The sequence below is a fragment of the Tamandua tetradactyla genome, chromosome 6, assembly GCF_023851605.1.
Source record: "Tamandua tetradactyla isolate mTamTet1 chromosome 6, mTamTet1.pri, whole genome shotgun sequence".
NCBI lineage: Eukaryota > Metazoa > Chordata > Mammalia > Pilosa > Myrmecophagidae > Tamandua > Tamandua tetradactyla.
Window position 1 is genome coordinate 46,232,454 of NC_135332.1, and position 19,459 is coordinate 46,251,912.

At 48.5% G+C, this 19,459-nt stretch overlaps 3 protein-coding genes across 9 annotated transcripts in view; 1 reads left to right on the forward strand and 2 right to left on the reverse strand.

The window, feature by feature from the left end:
* The window catches only part of UNC45B (unc-45 myosin chaperone B), a 32,971-nt gene extending 32,392 nt beyond the window's left edge, over positions 1-579 (reverse strand). Inside the window, exons 1-2 of the mRNA XM_077165157.1 lie at positions 423-579; positions 20-114 (exon numbers count right to left, since the gene is read on the reverse strand). Coding sequence (XP_077021272.1) covers positions 20-114 — 95 coding nt within the window. The 5' untranslated portion in view covers positions 423-579. The remainder of the gene's footprint in view (positions 1-19; positions 115-422) is intronic.
* A 3,187-nt stretch (positions 580-3,766) lies between these two features.
* NLE1 (notchless homolog 1) lies at positions 3,767-18,064 on the forward strand. Of its 6 annotated transcripts, XR_013177689.1 has the most exons (14): positions 3,822-3,865; positions 3,997-4,140; positions 5,477-5,694; positions 6,278-6,357; positions 7,124-7,200; positions 7,350-7,447; positions 9,105-9,297; positions 9,862-9,997; positions 10,146-10,192; positions 10,910-11,112; positions 12,145-12,304; positions 12,413-12,483; positions 13,111-13,191; positions 13,630-18,064. XR_013177689.1 is itself a non-coding variant. In XM_077165148.1 (13 exons), the coding sequence occupies exons 1-13, from the start codon at positions 3,830-3,832 to the stop codon at positions 13,121-13,123; spliced, it is 1,470 nt and encodes a 489-aa protein (XP_077021263.1). In that variant the 5' UTR covers positions 3,767-3,829; the 3' UTR covers positions 13,124-13,510. The 6 variants fall into 6 exon arrangements, 5 of the variants coding, with proteins under 5 accessions (XP_077021263.1, XP_077021266.1, XP_077021267.1 ...); XM_077165148.1 differs by lacking the exon at positions 13,630-18,064 and having other exon boundaries at positions 3,767-3,859; positions 13,111-13,510; XM_077165151.1 differs by lacking the exon at positions 13,630-18,064 and having other exon boundaries at positions 3,775-3,847; positions 13,111-13,510.
* On the reverse strand, positions 14,918-19,443 carry FNDC8 (fibronectin type III domain containing 8). 2 transcript variants are annotated; one of them, XM_077165156.1, is made up of 4 exons: positions 19,117-19,443; positions 17,673-18,042; positions 16,023-16,199; positions 14,918-15,379 (listed from the first exon to the last, which is right to left on the reverse strand). In XM_077165156.1, exons 1-4 carry the CDS (start codon positions 19,323-19,325, stop codon positions 15,227-15,229), a joined length of 909 nt encoding a protein of 302 aa, XP_077021271.1. In that variant the 5' UTR covers positions 19,326-19,443; the 3' UTR covers positions 14,918-15,226. The 2 variants fall into 2 exon arrangements, with proteins under 2 accessions (XP_077021271.1, XP_077021270.1); XM_077165155.1 differs by having other exon boundaries at positions 16,023-16,259.
* Positions 19,444-19,459: the final 16 nt, after the last annotated feature.

Sequence of the window (19,459 nt, forward strand, 5' to 3'; positions counted from 1 at the left end):
TTGTCCTCAGTCTCTTCAGGCCTGGCTGTAGCTCTGCACGGCGGCCTTGTAGTCGTGGCGCTGGAAGTGCCGGTTCCCCTCCTCCTTCAGCTGCGCCGCCTCCGCCTCCGCCATCTGTGGGGAGAGGGGCAGAGGGGTCCATCTTGGCAGACCCTCACTCCACACCAGCTCTGGACCTCCCGGCCTGCTCCAGGGTCCCCTCCCATCAGGGGGAGGAGAAGGATTCTGCCTGGAAGGGGCCCACTCCCAGCACCCCCAAACCATTGCCCCAGAAGGACACAGCAGCGGTGCTCGGAGCATGACCTGAGTTGAGAGGGGTCTCCGTGTCTCTGTGCTTCACTCCCATCTGGCCAAAGGTCTAACTCTCCCGGCAGGCCCCCTTCTCCCTCCCCAGACCGAGGAGCACTCCCGGCCCCACTCACTTCTCAACAAGGACGATTCTCTGGATTCTGCCTTGGTGGGATGGTGCTGGCCTGAGCGCCCTGTGGGACCCTCCAGCTGCCGCCGGCCTAGCTCTGCCCCTCCCAGCCCTCACCCAGGAGGCTTTATCTCCCCTGCCAGCAGCTCCAGACCATATATGGCCACAGGGGCAGGTGTCCCTGGAGTCTGTCATCGATACTCAAGGCCCTCCCTCTCTGCAGACAGGACAGTCACAACCACACGGAGTTGCTGACCATTCCTTCCCCAAGCACCTGGCTCAGGGACAGTCCTGGGGACTCAGGCAGTCACAGCGGGAATGCCCGAGAGAAAGATCCAGAGGGGAAGGGGCAGCAGACTCCGCCCCCTAAGGGCAACCCTAATGCCCCTTTTCCACTTCCATCCCAGATAAACAACCTCCTCTCTTCCCCCCACTCCCCTCTGCTGCTATTTTGGGAGCACAGTGACAGCTGAGGGGCTGACAGACTTGGACACCCAGGACAGCTGCCCAGATCTGGGACCAACTGGTGACTTCCAGAAATGCTTGTCTGAAAGGAGTAGAGAGGGGCAGGGAATGGAAAGTTACTTTCCTCCTCCACTTGTCCGCAACTCCACCGCCCCTCCCGCATTCACTTGTAGAAATGACTTCTCTTTTCAGAAAGACTGAGAAAACCTGCTAACTCACTTTATTGTTAGTGGGTTGTTTGTCTGCACGTTCATCCTCATCTATATCTAGTGAATTCATAAGGTCTCAGGCTAGCAGATCCCTGAGGAGCTCTGCATGTCCTCATCAAACTAAAATCTTCTCCCAGGGCAAGAGCTGGGTCAGGCTGGGAATTCCCTGAGATCGAGGCCTGTATTGTGTCCCTCACTCCCTCCTAGAGGGTAAGATACACATGGCATGCAGGTTGGCTTCCCCTGGCACAGAGCCTGGCAGATGGTCTGTGCACAGTGTGTATTTCTTGAATGAATGAAAGAATGAATGAATGGTGTCTGCATGCTGTGCTTTGCTCCACTCATTCACTCACAACCATCTCCCCCACTCCCCCAATAAATCTGCAAATCTACCAAACTGAGAAAGAGACTGCCAAAACAAGAACATTACATTCTGCTCCTGGATATGTGACCTGGGATAAGTTCTGCCCTGGACACCGGGCCCAGCCCTGACACATGCCTGATGAATGAATAAATAAATGAATAAATGGATGGATGACTTCCCTGCCCTAATGGGCCCCTTTGGGAGACCAGCTCTCTGCAGCAATGAGGGAATATGATGAAGAATCTTGCCATTGGCAGAGAACTACAGTTCTGTGACTTTAGGTGATTCGAAGTCTACTCCAACTATTCATTCCACAAGCATTCTTAAGCGCCGACCATGTGCAGGGACTGTGAAAAATAATGGAAAGCAGAATACACTCAGACACTCATGAGGGTAAGGATTTGTGTCTATTTAGTTCACTTATATATTCCAAGATCCTAGAACAGTGCATGGTATATAACAGGAGCCCAATGATGGATGCTGAATTTGTTGAATGAATGGATGAAATAGTTCCACAAATCTGTGATTTCTAAATGTGAGTAATAACAAGATGTTTTGGAAACATATAACAGCAAATATGACCTAGTTTCAGAGAAGATTTCCCTAAGTGATTAAATGAGTTAATATTCGTAGAGCTCCTATAACAGCGCCTGGCAGAGAGTAGGTCTCAAAGATATTTGTTGAATGAATGTTTAATACTAGAACTGAACAGTTAGGAACTGTTCCAGGCAGAGAAAACTGCATGAAAAGGCCCTAACAGTTGGATCTTAAAGCGGGAGGTGGGTGGCTGGAGGTGTATGCAAGGCCAAGTGGACTGTTCTAAGGAATTTGTTTTTTCTTGCATGTAATGGGAAGATATTGAAGGGTTTTAAAGTTTTGACCAGGTTTCAGGTTTGAAAAAACCATTCTGGCTGCAGACTGGAGAACAGATTGTAGGAAGCAAGAATGGAAACAGGTGTTACCCTCAGAAAACAGGGTCCTACATAATGAGGCCCGCCTGATCCCACATCAAACAGAGAAGTCTCTTTGCTTTGGTGAGGTGAGTTTATTGAAGATGCATCCACAAGGAACTTGAGGAAAAATTTTTCTAAGACCAGTTCAAAGTGAGAAAGGTGATTTGAGCTTTTATAGTTCAAACAGACAAAGGAATGGCAAGGGTCCAGAAGAAGAAAGCAGAATTAAAAACCTAAAAGGCACAGGATTCATTAAAATTGAGTAACAGTTGCCTGTGTCATGTTTTTTGGTCAGCATATTGTATTGTCTCGTTGGCTTTTCTTTTCTGGTTGACCATTCAGGCTTTTGATCCTATCCTTCAAAGGGAGGAAGGTGCTAATATTAGTCCATATGGTCTTATCCCTGGAGGCAGAGCTGGGGAAGACCTCATTAGTGTAACCAGGAACAGAAAATAAACTTTTGAGATTAGGACACAGCAAACTTTGCTAGTAAGGGCTTTCAAGCTTGACGTGAATCACAGCTGCTTCAGTGGTTTGATTACAATAAGCATTTCTAGTTGCGAAACACTATACTAAGTATTTTTGAGCTAAAGGATTATATTGAGCATTTTCCTAATTATCCAGCTATCACAGGAAGGCCTGTTAGGAAGCTGTGCATTGATTCGAGCAGGAAATAATGGTGACTCAGCCTGGAGTGTGGCAGTGGGGATGGAGAGACATGAATGTATTCAAGATGTATTAATGAGTTTTAAGTGACAGGACTTAAAACTGTCCTAGGACTGACTGGATGTGAGTTTCTGGACCAGGTCTCTGGCAAGAGAGCTCACATTCACCGCTCTCTGCTTTGGTTGCTCATCTGTAATATGAGCATAAAAGCGTTGTTTTGAGGGTTAAATGAATTACATATCTAAAGCACTTAGCACAATGCTAAACACATTGCTATCATCATCACTATTATTACTTTAAAATGTTCATCACTGTATAATTTTTTTTTTGCTTTTGAACCCATCAAGTATTAATTGACTTGGTTTATTTAAAAAGAAAAATCATTTCTTCCCCCAATCTAGCAGTCTCTGGCTTTGTAAGCCCCTCCTTGCAGGGGTCCTGCTTCTGCCGTTTCCTAGTTATGATCTTGGGGGAAATCAATGAACCTCTCAGAGCCTCGGTTTCCTCATCTGTAAAATGGAGCACGAATCCCGTAAGGTACTGGCAGGGACTGAGTGTGGAGGTGGCGCTGTCTCCCCCGGAGGTGGTTAAGGCCAGTCCCAGGTGAACCCACTCCCCACGCAGGAGGCCAGGCGCGGCGTGACACTTCCCCTCCAGACCGCCGGAGGGCGATATTGCTGATTGCAGGCGCCTTCTGGCCACGGGGGCGGAACTCGGTTCCGCCGACTCTTTCTGCTCCACGTGAGGACGCAGGATGGCGGCTGCGGTAGCGGTAGTGGTAGCGGCGGGTGTACGGAAATGGGGCGGGGGGCGTAACGATTGAGAACTCAGACTCCTGGTCCCGGAGGCCGGTGGGAGTCGGCAGTGGGAGCCCTCCCTTCGGGGCTGAATGGCTGATCCCCGCCCCTCGTGTATGCGCAGGACGAAACGGCGGTGAGCGACGTACAGCGGCTGCTAGTGCAGTTCCAGGATGAGGGCGGACAAGTGCTGGGCACCCCTTTCGACGTGCCGGTGGACATCACCCCTGACAAGTTGCAGCTCGTATGCAACGCGCTGCTGGCCCAGGTGAGCGGGGGCAGGCTCGCATCTCCCCTGGGTGGGGCTGAGGGAGTGCTGTTCTAACCAGGCCCAGAGGGGGTTTGGAGACCGAAGGGCTGAGGTTTAAGAGCCTCCCACTAACCTACCGTCCTTGGGTGATACACCCTTGCGTAAGTTCCTGGCGTCTTCTACCTTTGGGGAGGGTCGGAAGGTGTAATCAGTCCGAAAGCGCTTTAAATGCCGACCGCGGATGGACCCTCTGAGAGCCACCGCGTTTTGGTCTTCTTGGGTGCTTTGACTCACTGATTGCTCACCATAGCGCCTCATAATGGGACGCATTAACAGTTCCATTTTACAGTTTAATCCGGAGGGATTAAATTAGTTGCACGATGCTACCCAGTAGGTGGTAGATTTGGAATTTGAACCCAAATCTGTTAGACTAAAAAGCCCTTGCCTTTAATCTCTAAACCAGTATTTATCAGTCTTCCCTTCTGTGTGGGGATTGGGGGAGCTTGTTAAAAAATGCGGTTCCTGGACCCCAACCCACCCCATATTTAACCAGATTCTGGGGTGAAGCAGGGGTTTTTATTTTAAAGTAGCTTTTTGAAGGCTTTTTATGTGTAACATAGTGTGGTGGCTTGAGAAACACTGCATAATGCTAATGTATTAACCCTAATCTTGGACTTGAGTCTTTTCTTTTTTAGAGCACTGAACAATCAGAATCCCTTTAGTCATTAGTAGTAGGACATTGGGCTAGTTATTTAGTTGCTCCGAGACTCAGCTTTTTTTTGTTTTGTTTTTCTTTTCTTTTTTAAAAATATTTTTATTATAAACAACAAACATTCTTGACATGTTTGTGTGAGTCAGTGGCTCACAACTTTGTTACATAGTTGTGCACTCTCACAATCATGTTTTTGAACATTTGCAGTCTATATGTTTGTGCCAGTACCATGCCGTGTTTTTTTCTTTTTTTTTTAAAACAGGGCATATTTTTCTTTTGCATGGGCAGGCGCTGGGAATTGAACCTGGGTCTCCATCATGGCAGGCAAGAACTCTGCCTGCTGAGCCATCATGGTCTGCTGAGACTCAATTTTTCCATCTACCAAGTGGGAATATTAATGTTTGCCTTCCAGGGTTGTTGTGAGATGCAAGTAAGGGCTTTTAAGGAACTATATGTCTACTACAATAGCTCTTCAAGGATTAAAAAGGTCTTGCTTGATAGGGAACGATGGAGGTATCTATCCCAGGCAGGGCTGTTGAGAAGGAAGCTTCATCTCCTCACAGCTCAGTGGGGAGCATCCCTGGTGGAGGTGGTCCCTGCAAATCCTTTGATGGGGAGTTGCCCTTTGCCTTTGTCTTCCAGGAGGATCCCTTGCCACTGGCTTTCTATGTCCACAATGCCGAGATTGTGTCCTCACTGGGGAAGACTCTGGAGTCACAGGCCGTGGAGACAGAGAAGGTTGTGGACATCATCTACCAACCACAGGCTGTCTTCAGAGTCCGGGCTGTGACCCGCTGCACCAGCTCCTTAGAGGGTCACAGCGAGGCAGTCATTTCTGTGGCCTTCAGCCCCACAGGAAAGTAAGGATGGAAGCAGAATTGAGGAGGGGGGTGAAATGGGGTATAGCTTCTGGCTGGTTTGGGAGAGTCCCCTCAAGTTACAGTCAATGGGGCCTGGGCTGCCTGCCATAAGACCCAAACCATGGACTCAGGTTGCAAAAGAGGAACTTCCTGGGGACCAGTGGGGCTTGGTTCCCAAAAACCAAGGACACCTACCTTGGAAGGCCCCTCTCTCAACTCAGTGTCAAATCTGAACTGCAAACTCAGCTCTGCTCCTTTCTAACTATGTGACCTGCAAGTCACTTAACCTTTCTGAGTTAATTCTTCATTTGTGAAATTGGGATTATTTGCTTCTTACAACCCAATGAGGATAAGAAGAAAAGCTGGTTATAGCTGTGCCATTCCTTTTAGGAAGGAAGAGGAGAGAAATAGCCCCATGGGCTCTTCTTCCAGATGGCATCATCTTCCTTCTCAGGAGAAAGAAAAGGTCTAGTTCTAGATTCTCAACACAGAAGACAGTTGCCTAGGCAGTAGAAATACACATATGCAATGGGCCGAACCCTTGCCCATCCGTGCAAAACTCAGGTGGCCTCTTCTTTCCCAGGTACCTGGCCAGTGGCTCTGGAGACACCACTGTACGCTTCTGGGATCTTAGCACCGAGACACCACATTTCACATGCAAGGGTCAGTATGCAGTTAGCCTGTTGGGGCTCCTGATGCAGTGGTGGGCATCTGATTCACTTGATTCTTTAGTTCCTGAGGAGGCCTAGAACAGAAGCCAGTCCTTAACATCCATTTAGCAGCTCCTGTTCCTAAGTGGGGACTGTACCCTTGAGCCCAGCTGGCTATTTACAGATAGCAAAGACTAAAGACCCACGAGTCAGTGTGGGGTTGTGGAGAGGGTCTGACTGTCTGGTAGCTTGAGTCTACCCTTTCACACTCTAGGGTGCATCAGAATTATCTGGGAGGCTTGTTAAAGTATAGATTGCTGGGTCCCACTCCCAGAGTTTTTGTTTCAGTAAGTCTGGGGTGGAGCCTAAGAATTTGTATTTCTAGCAGGTTCCTAGGTAATGCTGCTACTGTTGGCCCAGGGTCCACACTTGGTGGGCTTTGTGTAAGGCATGCCCCCTCTCCAAGCTTTGGTTTTCTTATCTGGAAAAGGGGAATGATAATTCTTGCTTTGCTCGATACCTTGCAACTGTTGTGAGAGTTATATGAAATGATGGCTCTGAAAAAATTATACCATGAGGAATTATTAGAAAGTGGTGTTATCTGTGTAGTGAGATGCATAGCTCTGAGCACATGGCTTTTGTTCTCTCTATGCCTAAAAAGCTTCATCTCTCTGTTTGTTTGATCACTCATTATTCTGTAAATGGTTATGGAGTACCCTAGGCACTGGGGGTAAAGACAGATATGATCATCCCTCCTTCCTCCCTCTCTGCTTTCTTAGGTCACAGACATTGGGTCCTTAGCATATCCTGGTCTCCAGATGGCAAGAAGCTGGCCTCAGGCTGCAAGAATGGCCAGGTAGATGGTAGTCATGATAGCTAGGCAGGGGCTCTGGGGCTCCCTTCCTGGGGGTAGTTCAGAATCAGGTTCTAAGGTCTTCACAGAGGGCTGGCTCCCTGACAAGGGACAGGTGGTAGAGGGTTATTTGGTGAACTTTTGTTCTACAGATTCTCCTGTGGGATCCAAGAACAGGGAAGCAAGAGGGCAGGACCCTCGCTGGCCACAGCAAGTGGATCACAGGCCTCAGCTGGGAACCTCTCCATGCGTAAGTGACACTGACAGTGCTGGGGGGAAAGTGCAGCGTAGGCAAATGAGGATCCAGGGGTTCAAAACTTGTCCCCCTTCCCTGTTCAACTCCGTCGGGGTGGGGTATGCAATCTGAATGACAGTGACAGCTTGGCCAAGGCAGTGGGAAAGCTCTCTCAGCCCTGCATTGCTGTGTTGGCGAAGACTGGCCCATCACAGGCCTGGGAATGCTCTGCAGGGCAGCCACATCTTTTTTTTAATTTATTTTATTTTATTTTTTTAAATACCAAAAAACACCAAACAAACGCAAACATTCCTCTTTTGATCATTCCGTTCTACATATATAATCGGTAATTCACGATATCATCCCATAGTTGCATATTCATTATCATGATCATTTCTTGGAACATTTGCATCTATTCAGAAAAAGAAATAAAACGAAAACAGAAAAAAAATTGTACATACCATACCCCTTACCCCTCACTTTCATTTATCACTAGCATTTCAAACTAAATTTATTTTAACAATTGTTGCCTCTATTTTATTTTTATTCCATATGTTCTACTCATCTGTTGACAAGGTAGATAAAAGGAGCATCAGACACAAGGTTTTCACAATCACACAGTCACACTGTGAAAGCTATATCATTATGCAATCATCTTCAAGAAACATGGATATCATTATACAATCATCTTCAAGAAACATGGCTACTGGAACACAGCTCTACATTTTTAGGCAGTTCCCTCCAGCCGCTCCATTACATCTTTTTATTTATTTATTTATTTATTTATTAAAAATTAAGAACAAACAAGCAAAAACATTAACATATAATTCCATTCTACATATATATTGAGTAATTCTCAATATCATCACATAGTTGCATATTCATCATTTCTTAGAACATTTGTATCAATTCAGAAAAAGAAATAAAAAGAAAACAGAAACAAATAAAACAATAATAGAAAAAAAAGATTATACATACCATACCCGTTACCCCTCACTTTCATTGATCACTAGCATTTCAAACTAAAGTCAACATTTGTTCCCCCTATTATTTATTTTTATTTCATGTGTCTACTCATTTCTTGACAAGGTAGATAAAAGGAGCATCAGACACAAGGTTTTCACAATCACACAGTCACACTGTGACAGCTATATCATTATTCAATCATCCTCAAGAAACATGGCTACTGGAACACAGCTCTATATTTTCAGGCAGTTCCCTCCAGCCTCTCCATTACATCTTGAATAACAAGATGATGATCTACTTAATGCATAAGAATAACCTCCAGGATAACCTCTCGACTCTGTTTGGAATCTCTCAGCCATTGACACTTTGTCTCATTTCACTCGTCTCCCTTTTGGTTGAGAAGGTTTTCTCAATCCCTTGATGCTAAGTCTCAGCTCATTCTTGGGTTTTTCTCAATCCCTTGATGCTGAGTCTCAGCTCATTCTAGGATTTCTGTCCCACGTTGCCAGGAAGGTCCACACCCCTGGGAGTCATGTCCCACATAGACAGGGGGAGGGTGGTGAGTTTGCTTGTTGTGTTGGCAGGCAGCCACATCTTGGGGTCAGGAAGCTGTTGAGATTGTCCCTGGCCTTTGAGTTGGGAATGAAAGGTGCTCTGGGAAGGCAGTACCCCCAGGTCAGAAATGAGGTCACCTCTCCCTCACTAGGAACCCTGAGTGCCGCTATGTGGCCAGCAGCTCCAAGGACGGCAGTGTGCGGATCTGGGACACAACAGCAGGCCGCTGCGAGCGCATCCTCACCAGTCACACCCAGTCGGTCACTTGTCTCCTCTGGGGAGGGGATGGTCTTCTCTACTCTGCCTCCCAGGACCGCACCATCAAAGTCTGGAGGGCACATGATGTAAGAGCCAGGAGGATCTGGAAACCAGGTTGGGGGGCACAACATGTCAGCACTGGAAGGAACCTTGGGTCAGATCCACGAGCCCAGTGTGTCTCCAGTGTGGCCTAGAAGCCCCATTAGGGGATGTGCTTAGGGAACAAGAGGTTCTGTGGTCAGCATTGCAGACTAAAGATTTGGTGTCTGTTAGCATAGTCAAGGCTGTGAAAATTCCTGCCATCAGCAATTCTGTTTAGCGTTATCAAACTAACCATACCCCAGGCCTATTTGATTGGAGCCCTTTTATTCTAATGTACTTACTTAACCAAGTCCTTCCACAAAACATACTTTCAAAAACATCGAGCTGGGTGGATGCCCTCATTTTATAGGTGCAGAGACTTAAGCCCAGGGGTGATATCGATTAAGGTCACAGTGCATGAGGAGTGAAGCTGCAACCAGGGCCTCAGGGTCCCGATTCTTTGTTCCTATGCCGCACATGTCACATCTTCTTGGACTAATCTGGGGGTGCAGGTCCCCGAGGTGGAGAGTGGAGCTTATGTGAGTTTGACTTGTCTCCCCCTACCCTAGGGTGTGCTGTGCAGAACGCTGCAAGGCCATGGCCACTGGGTGAACACCATGGCACTCAGCACTGACTACGCCCTGCGTACAGGGGCCTTTGAGCCTGCTGAGGCCTCAGTTAACGCCCAAGACCTCCAGGGGTCCTGTGAGTGAATGGGAGAGGGAGGGGAAAGAGCAGGTTCTGCTGCTTATTGGGGTGTGAGTGGAACTTGGTCTAGGGGTTTGCTCTTTGTTTTGGGTTTTCTAATTAGCCTTGTTCCCCATCTTCTTTTCTCTCCGGTGGCTGGACACAGTGCAGGAGTTGAAGGAGAGGGCGCTGAGTCGATACAACCTTGTGCGGGTGAGTGTGCCATTTGTGCATTCCCAGCTCCACGCCACTCCCACTGGTCCCTGAAACGCTCTGTGGGCACTCAGGCCTCCCTCTATCCTAGCTCCAGATCAGGGTGTACCTTCTCCAAAAAGTTATTTTAATCATCCTCGTTTGTAATCCTAAAATCTTAAGGCACTAGAGATTATTTTATTTCCCTTTGTTTACTTGCTTATCTGTCATACCCCTAAGGTGACTCTCTTTTGGTTACTTTGTTGGTTAAGTGACATATCCGGGCATTCTAAGGTTCAAAGAATACAAAAAGGTTTGCAGTAGAAAGTCTCCCATCTCTGTCCCATAACCATCCGTTCCTTCTTGAAGCAGCCAGCATTAGCAGTATCTGGTGTTTCTAGAGATTTCATGTGAGCACGTGTGTAAGGCATAGCATACACACAAATATATACACATGTACATGCCTACATATAAAATTCTTCCCCCTATTTTAGCATACCATTCTTTGCCTTGCTTTTTCATGTAACTATGTACCTTAGAAGTCATTCCACACGCACAGAGTTTCCTTTTCCTTTGGGCAAATGATTTGTCTGGGGCCATGGGTAAATTCATGGCCTTCTTTCTCCTTGTCCTGACCTCTGTCCCTGGTATTGTCATTGGTGGTACATGTATTACTGAAGTCGAGCTCTTCTAAGACCTTGTCCAACGCGTGTGCTATGTGCCTCACCCCCTGCCCAGGGCCACGGCCCAGAACGGCTGGTGTCTGGCTCAGATGACTTCACCCTCTTCCTGTGGTCCCCAGCAGAGGATAAGAAGCCCCTGGCACGTATGACAGGACACCAAGCCCTCATCAACCAGGTGCTTTTCTCTCCTGACTCCCGCATCATCGCCAGCGCCTCCTTCGACAAGTCTATCAAGCTGTGGGATGGCAGAACGGGCAAGTGAGTGGGGTGGAGGAGGGAGTGGAGAAAGAAGGGGCATTTAAGGAGAGAATAGGAGGAGCGTTGCTTTGCCACTGTCTGACCTTGGTCAAGTTTTGGATTTTCTGAGCCTTGGTTTCCTCTCTGTAGTATGCAACATGATCCCTTACCTTCAATTTAGTTACAAGGATTAAATGAGTTGGCCTCTTTGGGGCCAACACTAAGTGGCACTGAAAATCATAGCTTCTTTCATATTTAAGGAGAGAAAGGATAATAAAGCTGGCTTTAGGCCTGGGAAGAAATGACTGCAGGATTGTAATCCACTCAATATCCCACCCTCACTTCCAGCAGTGAAGTGGATGTCACACATCTGCGGCATCGGCACCACCGGGGGCTCAGTAGAAATGCAGGCTCTTGCTGCCCCACCTCATACCTTCTGAATCAAAATCTGCATTTTAATAAAGTTACCAGATGAATCTTATACTGATGCTGCTGTCATGAGACAGGGCACTTGGAGTTTATTGGGTTAGAAGAGCCGATTGAGGCTGAAGGGGGAGTAATTTCTGAGTGCCTGCTACGTATATGTCAAGGCAGTGTGTATTTTTACCCAGCAACACTTTGAGATAGGTAATTCGGTTTCTTTTTAAGACACAGAAAATGGAGGTTCAGGGGCCCTAATGGTGTGTCCATAGACACATATTTGGTCTCGTTGGTGTGAAAATTTCGAGGTGGGCCTGCCCACTGTCGAATCTATGCCACCTGTCAGCTAGTAACTGTTATGTTGGGTGTCAGGCTGATTAGCTAAGCATGTGTCTGCATTGGATTCTAAGGTAGGCAAAGTCCTACAGAGTCCTGGCAAGAGGCTTCCTAGAAACTGCTCACTTGGAGTTTTGTATGAGCAGTAACACCTGGTGGTGGTTAAATTGGCCTGGGATGGGAGCCAAGCACTGAGATATTGTGAAAGTTACCTGGGTAGTTTTGATATATAGCCAGGACACAGGGGACTCTCGAAACCATCTTTAAAGATCTAAATATCATTGTTCCCTGGCTCAGGTACCTGGCCTCCCTGCGTGGCCACGTGGCTGCTGTGTACCAGATTGCATGGTCAGCTGACAGTCGGCTCCTGGTCAGTGGCAGCAGTGACAGCACACTGAAGGTGTGGGACGTGAAAGCCCAGAAGCTGGCCACAGACCTGCCAGGCCACGCTGATGAGGTTCGACTTCCCCTTGTAGGACTGAAGCCTGGCACTCCTTGGCCTTGGCCTGCTTCGTGCTCTCTCCCCTTACCTTCCCCGCTACCCCACTTTCCCTCCTTGGTTTAGGTGTATGCAGTCGACTGGAGTCCAGATGGCCAGAGAGTGGCAAGTGGCGGCAAGGACAAATGCCTCCGGATGTGAGTCTGAGGGAGCTGGTGGTTATTTGGCTCTCCTGCCCTTAAGTCCATTTCTGCAATCTTCCCCTTCTGCCTTAGAATTCTGAGGAACTCTCTGGGTGCACCAGCTGTTCTGAGGTGGTGTGTGAAGACAGGTCCTCAGTGGGCAAATAGGAGGGCCACGGGAATTATAGAGGTTGTTAGAACCCCTGACAGTATTCGGTCTGAGGGGTCTCTTCAGCACGAGGCAGTAGTGCTTTGTTAGAGCTTTGAATTTTGGAATTTTCTGACCTGAGTTCAAATTCTGATTGTGCTTTTCATTGTACAGTTTTGGGAAACTTCGTTAACCTGTTCCTTGGGAATTATCAAACTTCAACAGACTATTGGAAGGATAAAAAATAGGAGGGTGCACACACTTTGGAGCCTAAAGCATTGTGTACTTGTAAAGGATTGTCACTGTTTGTCGTTGGACAGCTAGGGCTGTGTTGAGGTCCTGGCCGAGGCAGCCACTGAGTGCACAACCTGTGTTGTGGCCAGACAGAGGATAGCACAGATGCTGTCCCCTGCAGTGGGTTCCTGGGATTACATGGCAACCTTCCTTTCTTGGAGGGAGACCCCCCCATCCTGATTCCTGCTCCTTCTCCACAGATGGAGGAGATAAAGTCTCAGTTTTCTCTGACTCTCCCTGGATTTGGCTTCTGCAAGCTCCCTTCGCTGACACAGACTAAGGTGAGGGAAGTGGCAGTATGTGCACCCCCTTCAGTAGTGAGGACACTGAGAACGACCATGGACAGAGCCCAGAGGGGGTTCTCCCACACAGGTCCCCTGCCTGTACCACCCCAGAGCAGGAAATCCAAAGCCGTGGGAGGACGTCACTGAATTCGGCTCTTGACCATCACTCTCTACCTTGCTGGTGTTGGCATGGGCTGGCTGGGAGGCCAAGTAGAATGCCGGACCTCAGCTGCTGCCCCTGCCTCCTTTTTCCAATGTCAACTCTATTCAGGGTCAAATCTTGGATTCTTTGGCCAAATAAATAACTTATATTTTGTGTTCAGGTTATAATTCATTGCCCTAGAATCCCAGGGCTTAGTCAAGGGCTGCATTAAATTTGTTTGTCTACCTCTCCCCCCCATCTCTGCTGGGCTACATGAATACCACACTGACCAGGAAGTTGCCTCTCATCATTCCCCCTGCACCTATGAAGAAGAGGCCACCAACTGAGGCTGGGAGAGTCAGCCAAAGCTCCTGCCATAGGATCAGAGGACAAATCTGACTTCTGTCCACTGTGGCCACTAGGCACAAATAGCTGTTTCCCTTAAATTAGAAATGTAGTTCCTAACACACCAGTTAAAGGCTACTGCATTGGCCTACAAATGTAAAACGCTTTCTCATTGCAGGGATTAAAGAACGCTTCTCTTGGGATGCCTTCTCTCCTTCATGCAGCTCATTTTCTTGAGCCCCTGCAGTGCAACAAGCACTGCTAGGCTTTCAGGATGCATTGAGGAAGACAGTGGCTGTCCTGAGAGTTCCCTTTGTAATGGGAACGTGGATGGTGCAGTCAGAGCGCTAGTAGAAGCGAGTATGGGTGCTGTGGGAGGGTGGGCTCTGGCCCCTTGAGAAAGGGATCCCCACCTAGGTGTTCTCAGGCCCTTGACCAAGATCTTGACCTCCATGCATCCTATCTCCATTTCTGCCTGCATCCAGTGCCAAGGTGGATCAAGGCATCTATTCAGGCTGAATTTTTAAGCAATCCTTGTATGAGCTGTTTAGGGCTCTTCTCACTCTCTTCCACCCATCAGCCCTTCTCCAACTGTCTGTCCTGTGATTTTGCAGATTACTTTGCTGTGATTCCAAGCTTCTACCTTGTATACTTCTGTAGCAGGTTGGTGAAATGAGGACCAAGGGGAGCCAGCAGTGGCTGAGCTCCTACTCAGTGCCCCACACTTGGTCTGCTGTGCTCTCAGATGATCCTCACAATCACCCTGTACCCATGAGTACAGGGCTGTAACATTCCCAGGTTTTGGTAAGGAAACCAAGACCAGGAAGCTTAACTTTGCCCTGTACCACCCCAGAGCAGGAAATCGAAAACAGTGGGAGGACAGCTTAACACCCATTAAGAGAAAGAGCCAGGATTAAACCCAGGTTCTGTCCCCAAAACTTGTACACTTCTTACCACACTCCTCCAGAGCTCAGTTCTAGCACTGACAGTTTACCAGCTGCCTTCCTGCTGCCCTAAATCACTGTTTTCTCCTGGTGTTTGAGTACCATTGGTCTCTACCAAAACCAATGGGGTGATGCTGGCAGTGCCATGCAGTTGGTGGTTGTAGCCTTCTAGTCTATTGCCCAGCCATCCTTGTTTTCCATCCCCCCTTCCCCACATGCACACATATCTGGACTCGGTCCTGGCAGAAACTATGAAGGTAGGTGGCAACTGGCCCAACAGAGGCTGTCTGTGGCATGAAGCAGAATTTAGGGGTGCTGGATGGTCTGCAGTTCTTTAATGAGGGACCTGGGCCCAGCCCAGATCTGGGGTAAGAGGGAGCCTAGCAGCTGTGGGCAGTGGCTGGGCTTGACCTTATCCAAGATGTCTCCAGATAAATGGGGCTCCCATCTAGTCTTGGCCCCAGCCCAGGGTTGGAGATAAAGTGCCACTGCTGCCAGGCCCTGGACTGGCAGTGGTAGTAGTCCCCTGGCATGGTTCTGGTTCCTGAGGGCCCTGGGCCAGAGCTGGAGGTAGTTAGGGGGTTTCCTGGAGCCTTCCCTGTTAGTAGGGAAATAGATACTCAAGATCCTCTAGCCTCCGCATGTCCTCAAGCCCGATGGAGATGGTTTTCCTCTGGGGTTCCCTCCGTTGCACGGTGACCTGGATAGGATTATTCTCAGGGAAGCTGTTGAAGTCAGTGGCCATGGTTGCAAACTGAAATAAGAAAAGCCCTCAGAATTCCTTCCATGACCTACCCTGGCTCACTTTCTCTGTTTCTGTCCACTAAGTAGGATCTTAAATAGCCTCATCCAACGTATTCATTGACACACCAAATAGGTCCAAAGATGGGACTTGATTTGCTCAAGGTCACCCAGCTGATAATAGACATAGGTATGCGTCAAACCTGTGCTTCCCAGTTGTGTGATGTTTTTACCAAAGGGCTGTCAAAACTCAAGCCTGTCTCCCCACTGTCCTCCACCCACACAGGTTATTTCCTTCATTCTCCTTTAGCCTCTTGTCCTTGCTCTGTTTGCCTCAATGCACTTAACTTCTGGTCCACTCAGAATTACTGGTACTGAGTTGTGGACTCCATAAGCCAGTGGTTTTGGATGGTGGGCATAACAGTGATGCTGATGTATACATTAGTTTGCATTCTTAGTGGACCCCAGTGAGGCTTAATCCTTACACCTCCCAGAAGAAAGAAACCTGGAATTGCTGCCATTCTCCCAGGAGAATAAGCTCACAGGGAGATGAATCAGGGGAGCGGTCTGGGGTTTTGCCCACCCTCAAAGCCCCAGCTCTGATTTCAGACTTTACTCCCTCATCCCTGGGGCCCCCCTTTTCTCCCAGGGCTTACTTTATAGGGCTTGCACCACTTCCCCACTCCAGCTGTGTTGGCTGCGCGGACGGTGAGGCAGTAACTAGTGTTAGGCTTCAGCTCCATCAGCTTGACGGTGGTGCCCAAGATTTTGTTGAAGATCCACGGGTGATTCTTTGGCTTGGGTAGCTCATCATCACTTTTCTTGACCATCTCCTGCAACAGGACCTGGTAGAAACTGACCTGCTGCTTGCCCAAGGCATAGGTCCAGGAAATCTAGGGGAAGAGAGCCCCCGAAGCTTCCTCAGACCTGGCCTTCCCTAGCCGCTTCCCTAAGTGGGTGTCAGTGCCCCCACTTCCATCTCCTGCCAGAACTGAGGCATGTTCACTGGTAGTTGGGAGGCATTCCAATGCTGAATGTGGGACCACCTTCCCACCAGGATGTGCTGCTCTCCCTGGCCAGCCCCCGCACGAGGGTGTTCCCTCATTCCATGTTTCTAGACCTTAGATTCTGGGTCAGTTGAGGGGGATCTTGGAGATCATCTATGTATGCCACTCACTGAACATGGGGTTACAGATCCAAGAGGGCAAGTAACTGGCTAAGAGTCATAGCAGGTAGCAGAGTTAAGATTCAAACCCATAGCTCCAGAGCTCACACACTTTACGACAGTGATTCTCAAACCTGGCCAAGGATTGTGGAAAGTTAGTTACACTGCAGATTTTTGGGCCTATTGTCTCTGGTCTCCCCATTTCCAGTTTTTCCTCAATCTAGGCTAGTGGTTCTCATACTCTAGTGTATCAGAATACCCTAGAGGACTAGTTAAAATGCAAATTGCTGCCCCCCACCCCCACAGTTTCTGAATCTGAAGGCTCACGGTGAAACAGAGAGCTTGAATTTCTAGCACGTTGCCATGTGATGGTGATGCCAGGGATCACGTTTTGAGAAAACCCTGCTTGCTCCTGGCCATCCAACAATGAAACTTCATGTTTTATCTTCCTAAAATACAGAGCTTTCAGATGTTACGTATTGCTACAGAAAAATCTATACGGTGCCTAACATTGGAGGGCCTCTGTAAAATGACCAGACCAACTGTTCCCTTCTACTCCCCTCTCCTCCCCTTCCCATATTCTAGGCTCTGGGGGATTTGTTAGAAATGCAAATTTTCAGGCCCCACCCCACACCTGAATCCGAATCTCTGGAGACAAAGCCCAGGAATCTCAGTTTTAGCAACATGGTCAGGTGGTCTATAGGCACCTGAAACTGAGAAGTATTGGATTAGGACCTGGGATCGACTGAGGCTACTCATTTCCTCCCATGCTTTGGCACCTGTGAGCTAGCATTGCGGGATCACGTGGGATGCCTTTCCTCCTTGCTCTCTACGTGTTTAAATCCTGAAATTCAGCTCAAATGTTACCAAAACCCACGAAGCATATTCCTGCAGCTGGAAGTAATGTTTTTTTCCCTCTGAATTCCTAGTGATATTTAATTTGTCCTTTTCCTACAGCACTGAGCCCTTTCTATCTTGGAATTCTTTAGAGATCTGCCCTCTTTCCCTTACTAAAACCACGAACTTGAGGTCAGGTTGCAGGTCTTGGCATCTTCATGCTTCCCACAGAGCTCAACTCAGTGCTTGCACAGAGTGGGCAGCAAGTAAGGCTTTGCTGAACTCACGAGCATGGGGAACTCACCACAGCCGTGGTATCACTGACGGTGTGTTCACAGATGAAGGGTGCATCTGGCACGTCCACAGTCACAGAGGATTCAGAGAGCGTTGAGGAGGTGTCTGTGTCCAGCTCAGGGTTGTCAAGGTCCAACAGGCCCCCAGGGACCACTTGGGACTTATATTTGTGGGGACAGAGGGCCAGGTCCCCCTTATCTTCACTCTTGGCGAGCGTGGTTAAGCTGAGTTTATTCAGCTCTCCCTCCGGTATCCCTGCAAAGAAGCTGCTGTTCAGCTGGGTCACGGCTAGTTTGATGGGGTTCAACAAGGTGGATGAGATGGAGGAGATGCTGGTTTCGTCGGAGCTGCATTCGGAATCCTCCGCTGGCGTCGGCTTCCTGGAGCGGGCGGGGGGACAGGTGAGCCAGATGAAGGAGGCTCTCCTTCTCTCCCATTATACCATAAAAATTCCTACAAGCACCCTCCATTTTAGCCAGAACTTCTTACTACAGTTCTCTTAGGGAAGGGACACCATGCTCTCAGCCTCTCATATAATCAGGACCAGCTACATAGTTTGTGGAGCCCAGTGCAAAATTTAAAAGTCTGTGACTCCTGATTTAAAAATTAAGAATTTTGAGACAGTGACAGCAGAGCATTAAGCTAAGCACGGGACTCTTCTAAGTGTGGGGCCATGTGTGACTACACAGGTCACACACCCACGAAACATATGCCCACAAGTAGTTCCGTCAGCGCACATCACCTTGCACTACCATCCCTTCACTGGCTAAGTTCTTCCCTTCCTTGGAGATTCAGCTCAACTATCACCTCTTCCCAGAAGCTTCCCTTCACTGCACACAGCCCTCAAGCTATACTAAGCTGCAGCTTCTGTTTTCTCAAGGCACTCTACCAGACTATGCTGTAACATTCATTTTCCTACCTGATTCTACCCCCACCCCCACCAGACCGGGAACTCCTTGGAGGCCAGGACTTTGCTTTCCAGATCTGCATTCAGGAGTTAACACTGGGCCAAACACCTTGCAGGTGCTCTCAGAGTTTTGTGAAATGAGATAACAGAAACCCAGAATCACCAAGGAGAAAGACTAAATTTCACAGTGAGGGAAGGCAGGCTCTTGGAGGACATAATCAGGCTGGTACCGAGGGAGGATTGAGGGAGAGGCGCCATGGGAGTTAGGAACTCATTCAGGCAAAGCAGGATAACAAGTGCAGTCAACAGACCCTTCACTAATCCAGGAAGGCCCCCTGGAGGTAGGGGTCCAAGTGCCCTCAAGAGCTGATCAAGGGCTCTGGAATACATACACAGCTCAACCCCACATACATCCTTTCCCCTGGGAGTCCAGTGACTTGGTTGAGACAGGTCAAGAAATTAAGTTTTCTTCAAGGCACTCCTCCCATCCCCCAGTTCCAGCCTTGGGAGGAAGGGAAGAAGGGAAGGGACCAGACTTGTGTCTTACTGTGAAGTGTTGTTCTTTTCCTCCAAGAAGTTAACCAAACTGCCCCCGGAGGAAAGTGGGAGTCCTTTGATAGTGACAGTCTGGTTCATAGACTTGGGGTTTGGAAAGGGCTTCTGCATTTGATCGAGAGCATTCAAAACGTTGAGGTTTTCCTGTCTCAGCACGGCCTCTTCCCCATCTCCCAGTTTGCAGAGCGCCTGTGATGCCATCTGGTTTATTTGAGACCACGGTTGTCACCATGCAGGACAACCAAGCTGACAGGAAGCAGAGAGAAACTGTGGGTGCAGCAGACCGGCTCTTAGTTTGGGTGGGACAGGGGTGCAATGAGCTGACTTCATAATCA

What these genes read in the sequence shown, in the direction of transcription:
- NLE1 (XM_077165147.1), top strand. Translation starts at nt 3,830, where the DNA reads ATGGCGGCTGCGGTAGCGGTAGTGGTAGCGGCGGGT. An exon ending in AGCTGGGAACCTCTCCATGC is followed by an intron (nt 7,448 to 9,104) that starts GTAAGTGACACT and finishes CTCCCTCACTAG; the next exon opens with GAACCCTGAGTGCCGCTATG. An exon ending in AAGTCTGGAGGGCACATGAT is followed by an intron (nt 9,298 to 9,861) that starts GTAAGAGCCAGG and finishes CCCCTACCCTAG; the next exon opens with GGTGTGCTGTGCAGAACGCT.
- FNDC8 (XM_077165155.1), bottom strand. Translation starts at nt 19,325, where the DNA reads ATGGCATCACAGGCGCTCTGCAAACTGGGAGATGGGGAAGAGGCCGTG. An exon ending in TCAGTGATACCACGGCTGTG is followed by an intron (nt 16,260 to 17,672) that starts GTGAGTTCCCCA and finishes CTCTTCCCCTAG; the next exon opens with ATTTCCTGGACCTATGCCTT. An exon ending in AGTGGTGCAAGCCCTATAAA is followed by an intron (nt 15,380 to 16,022) that starts GTAAGCCCTGGG and finishes TTCTTATTTCAG; the next exon opens with TTTGCAACCATGGCCACTGA.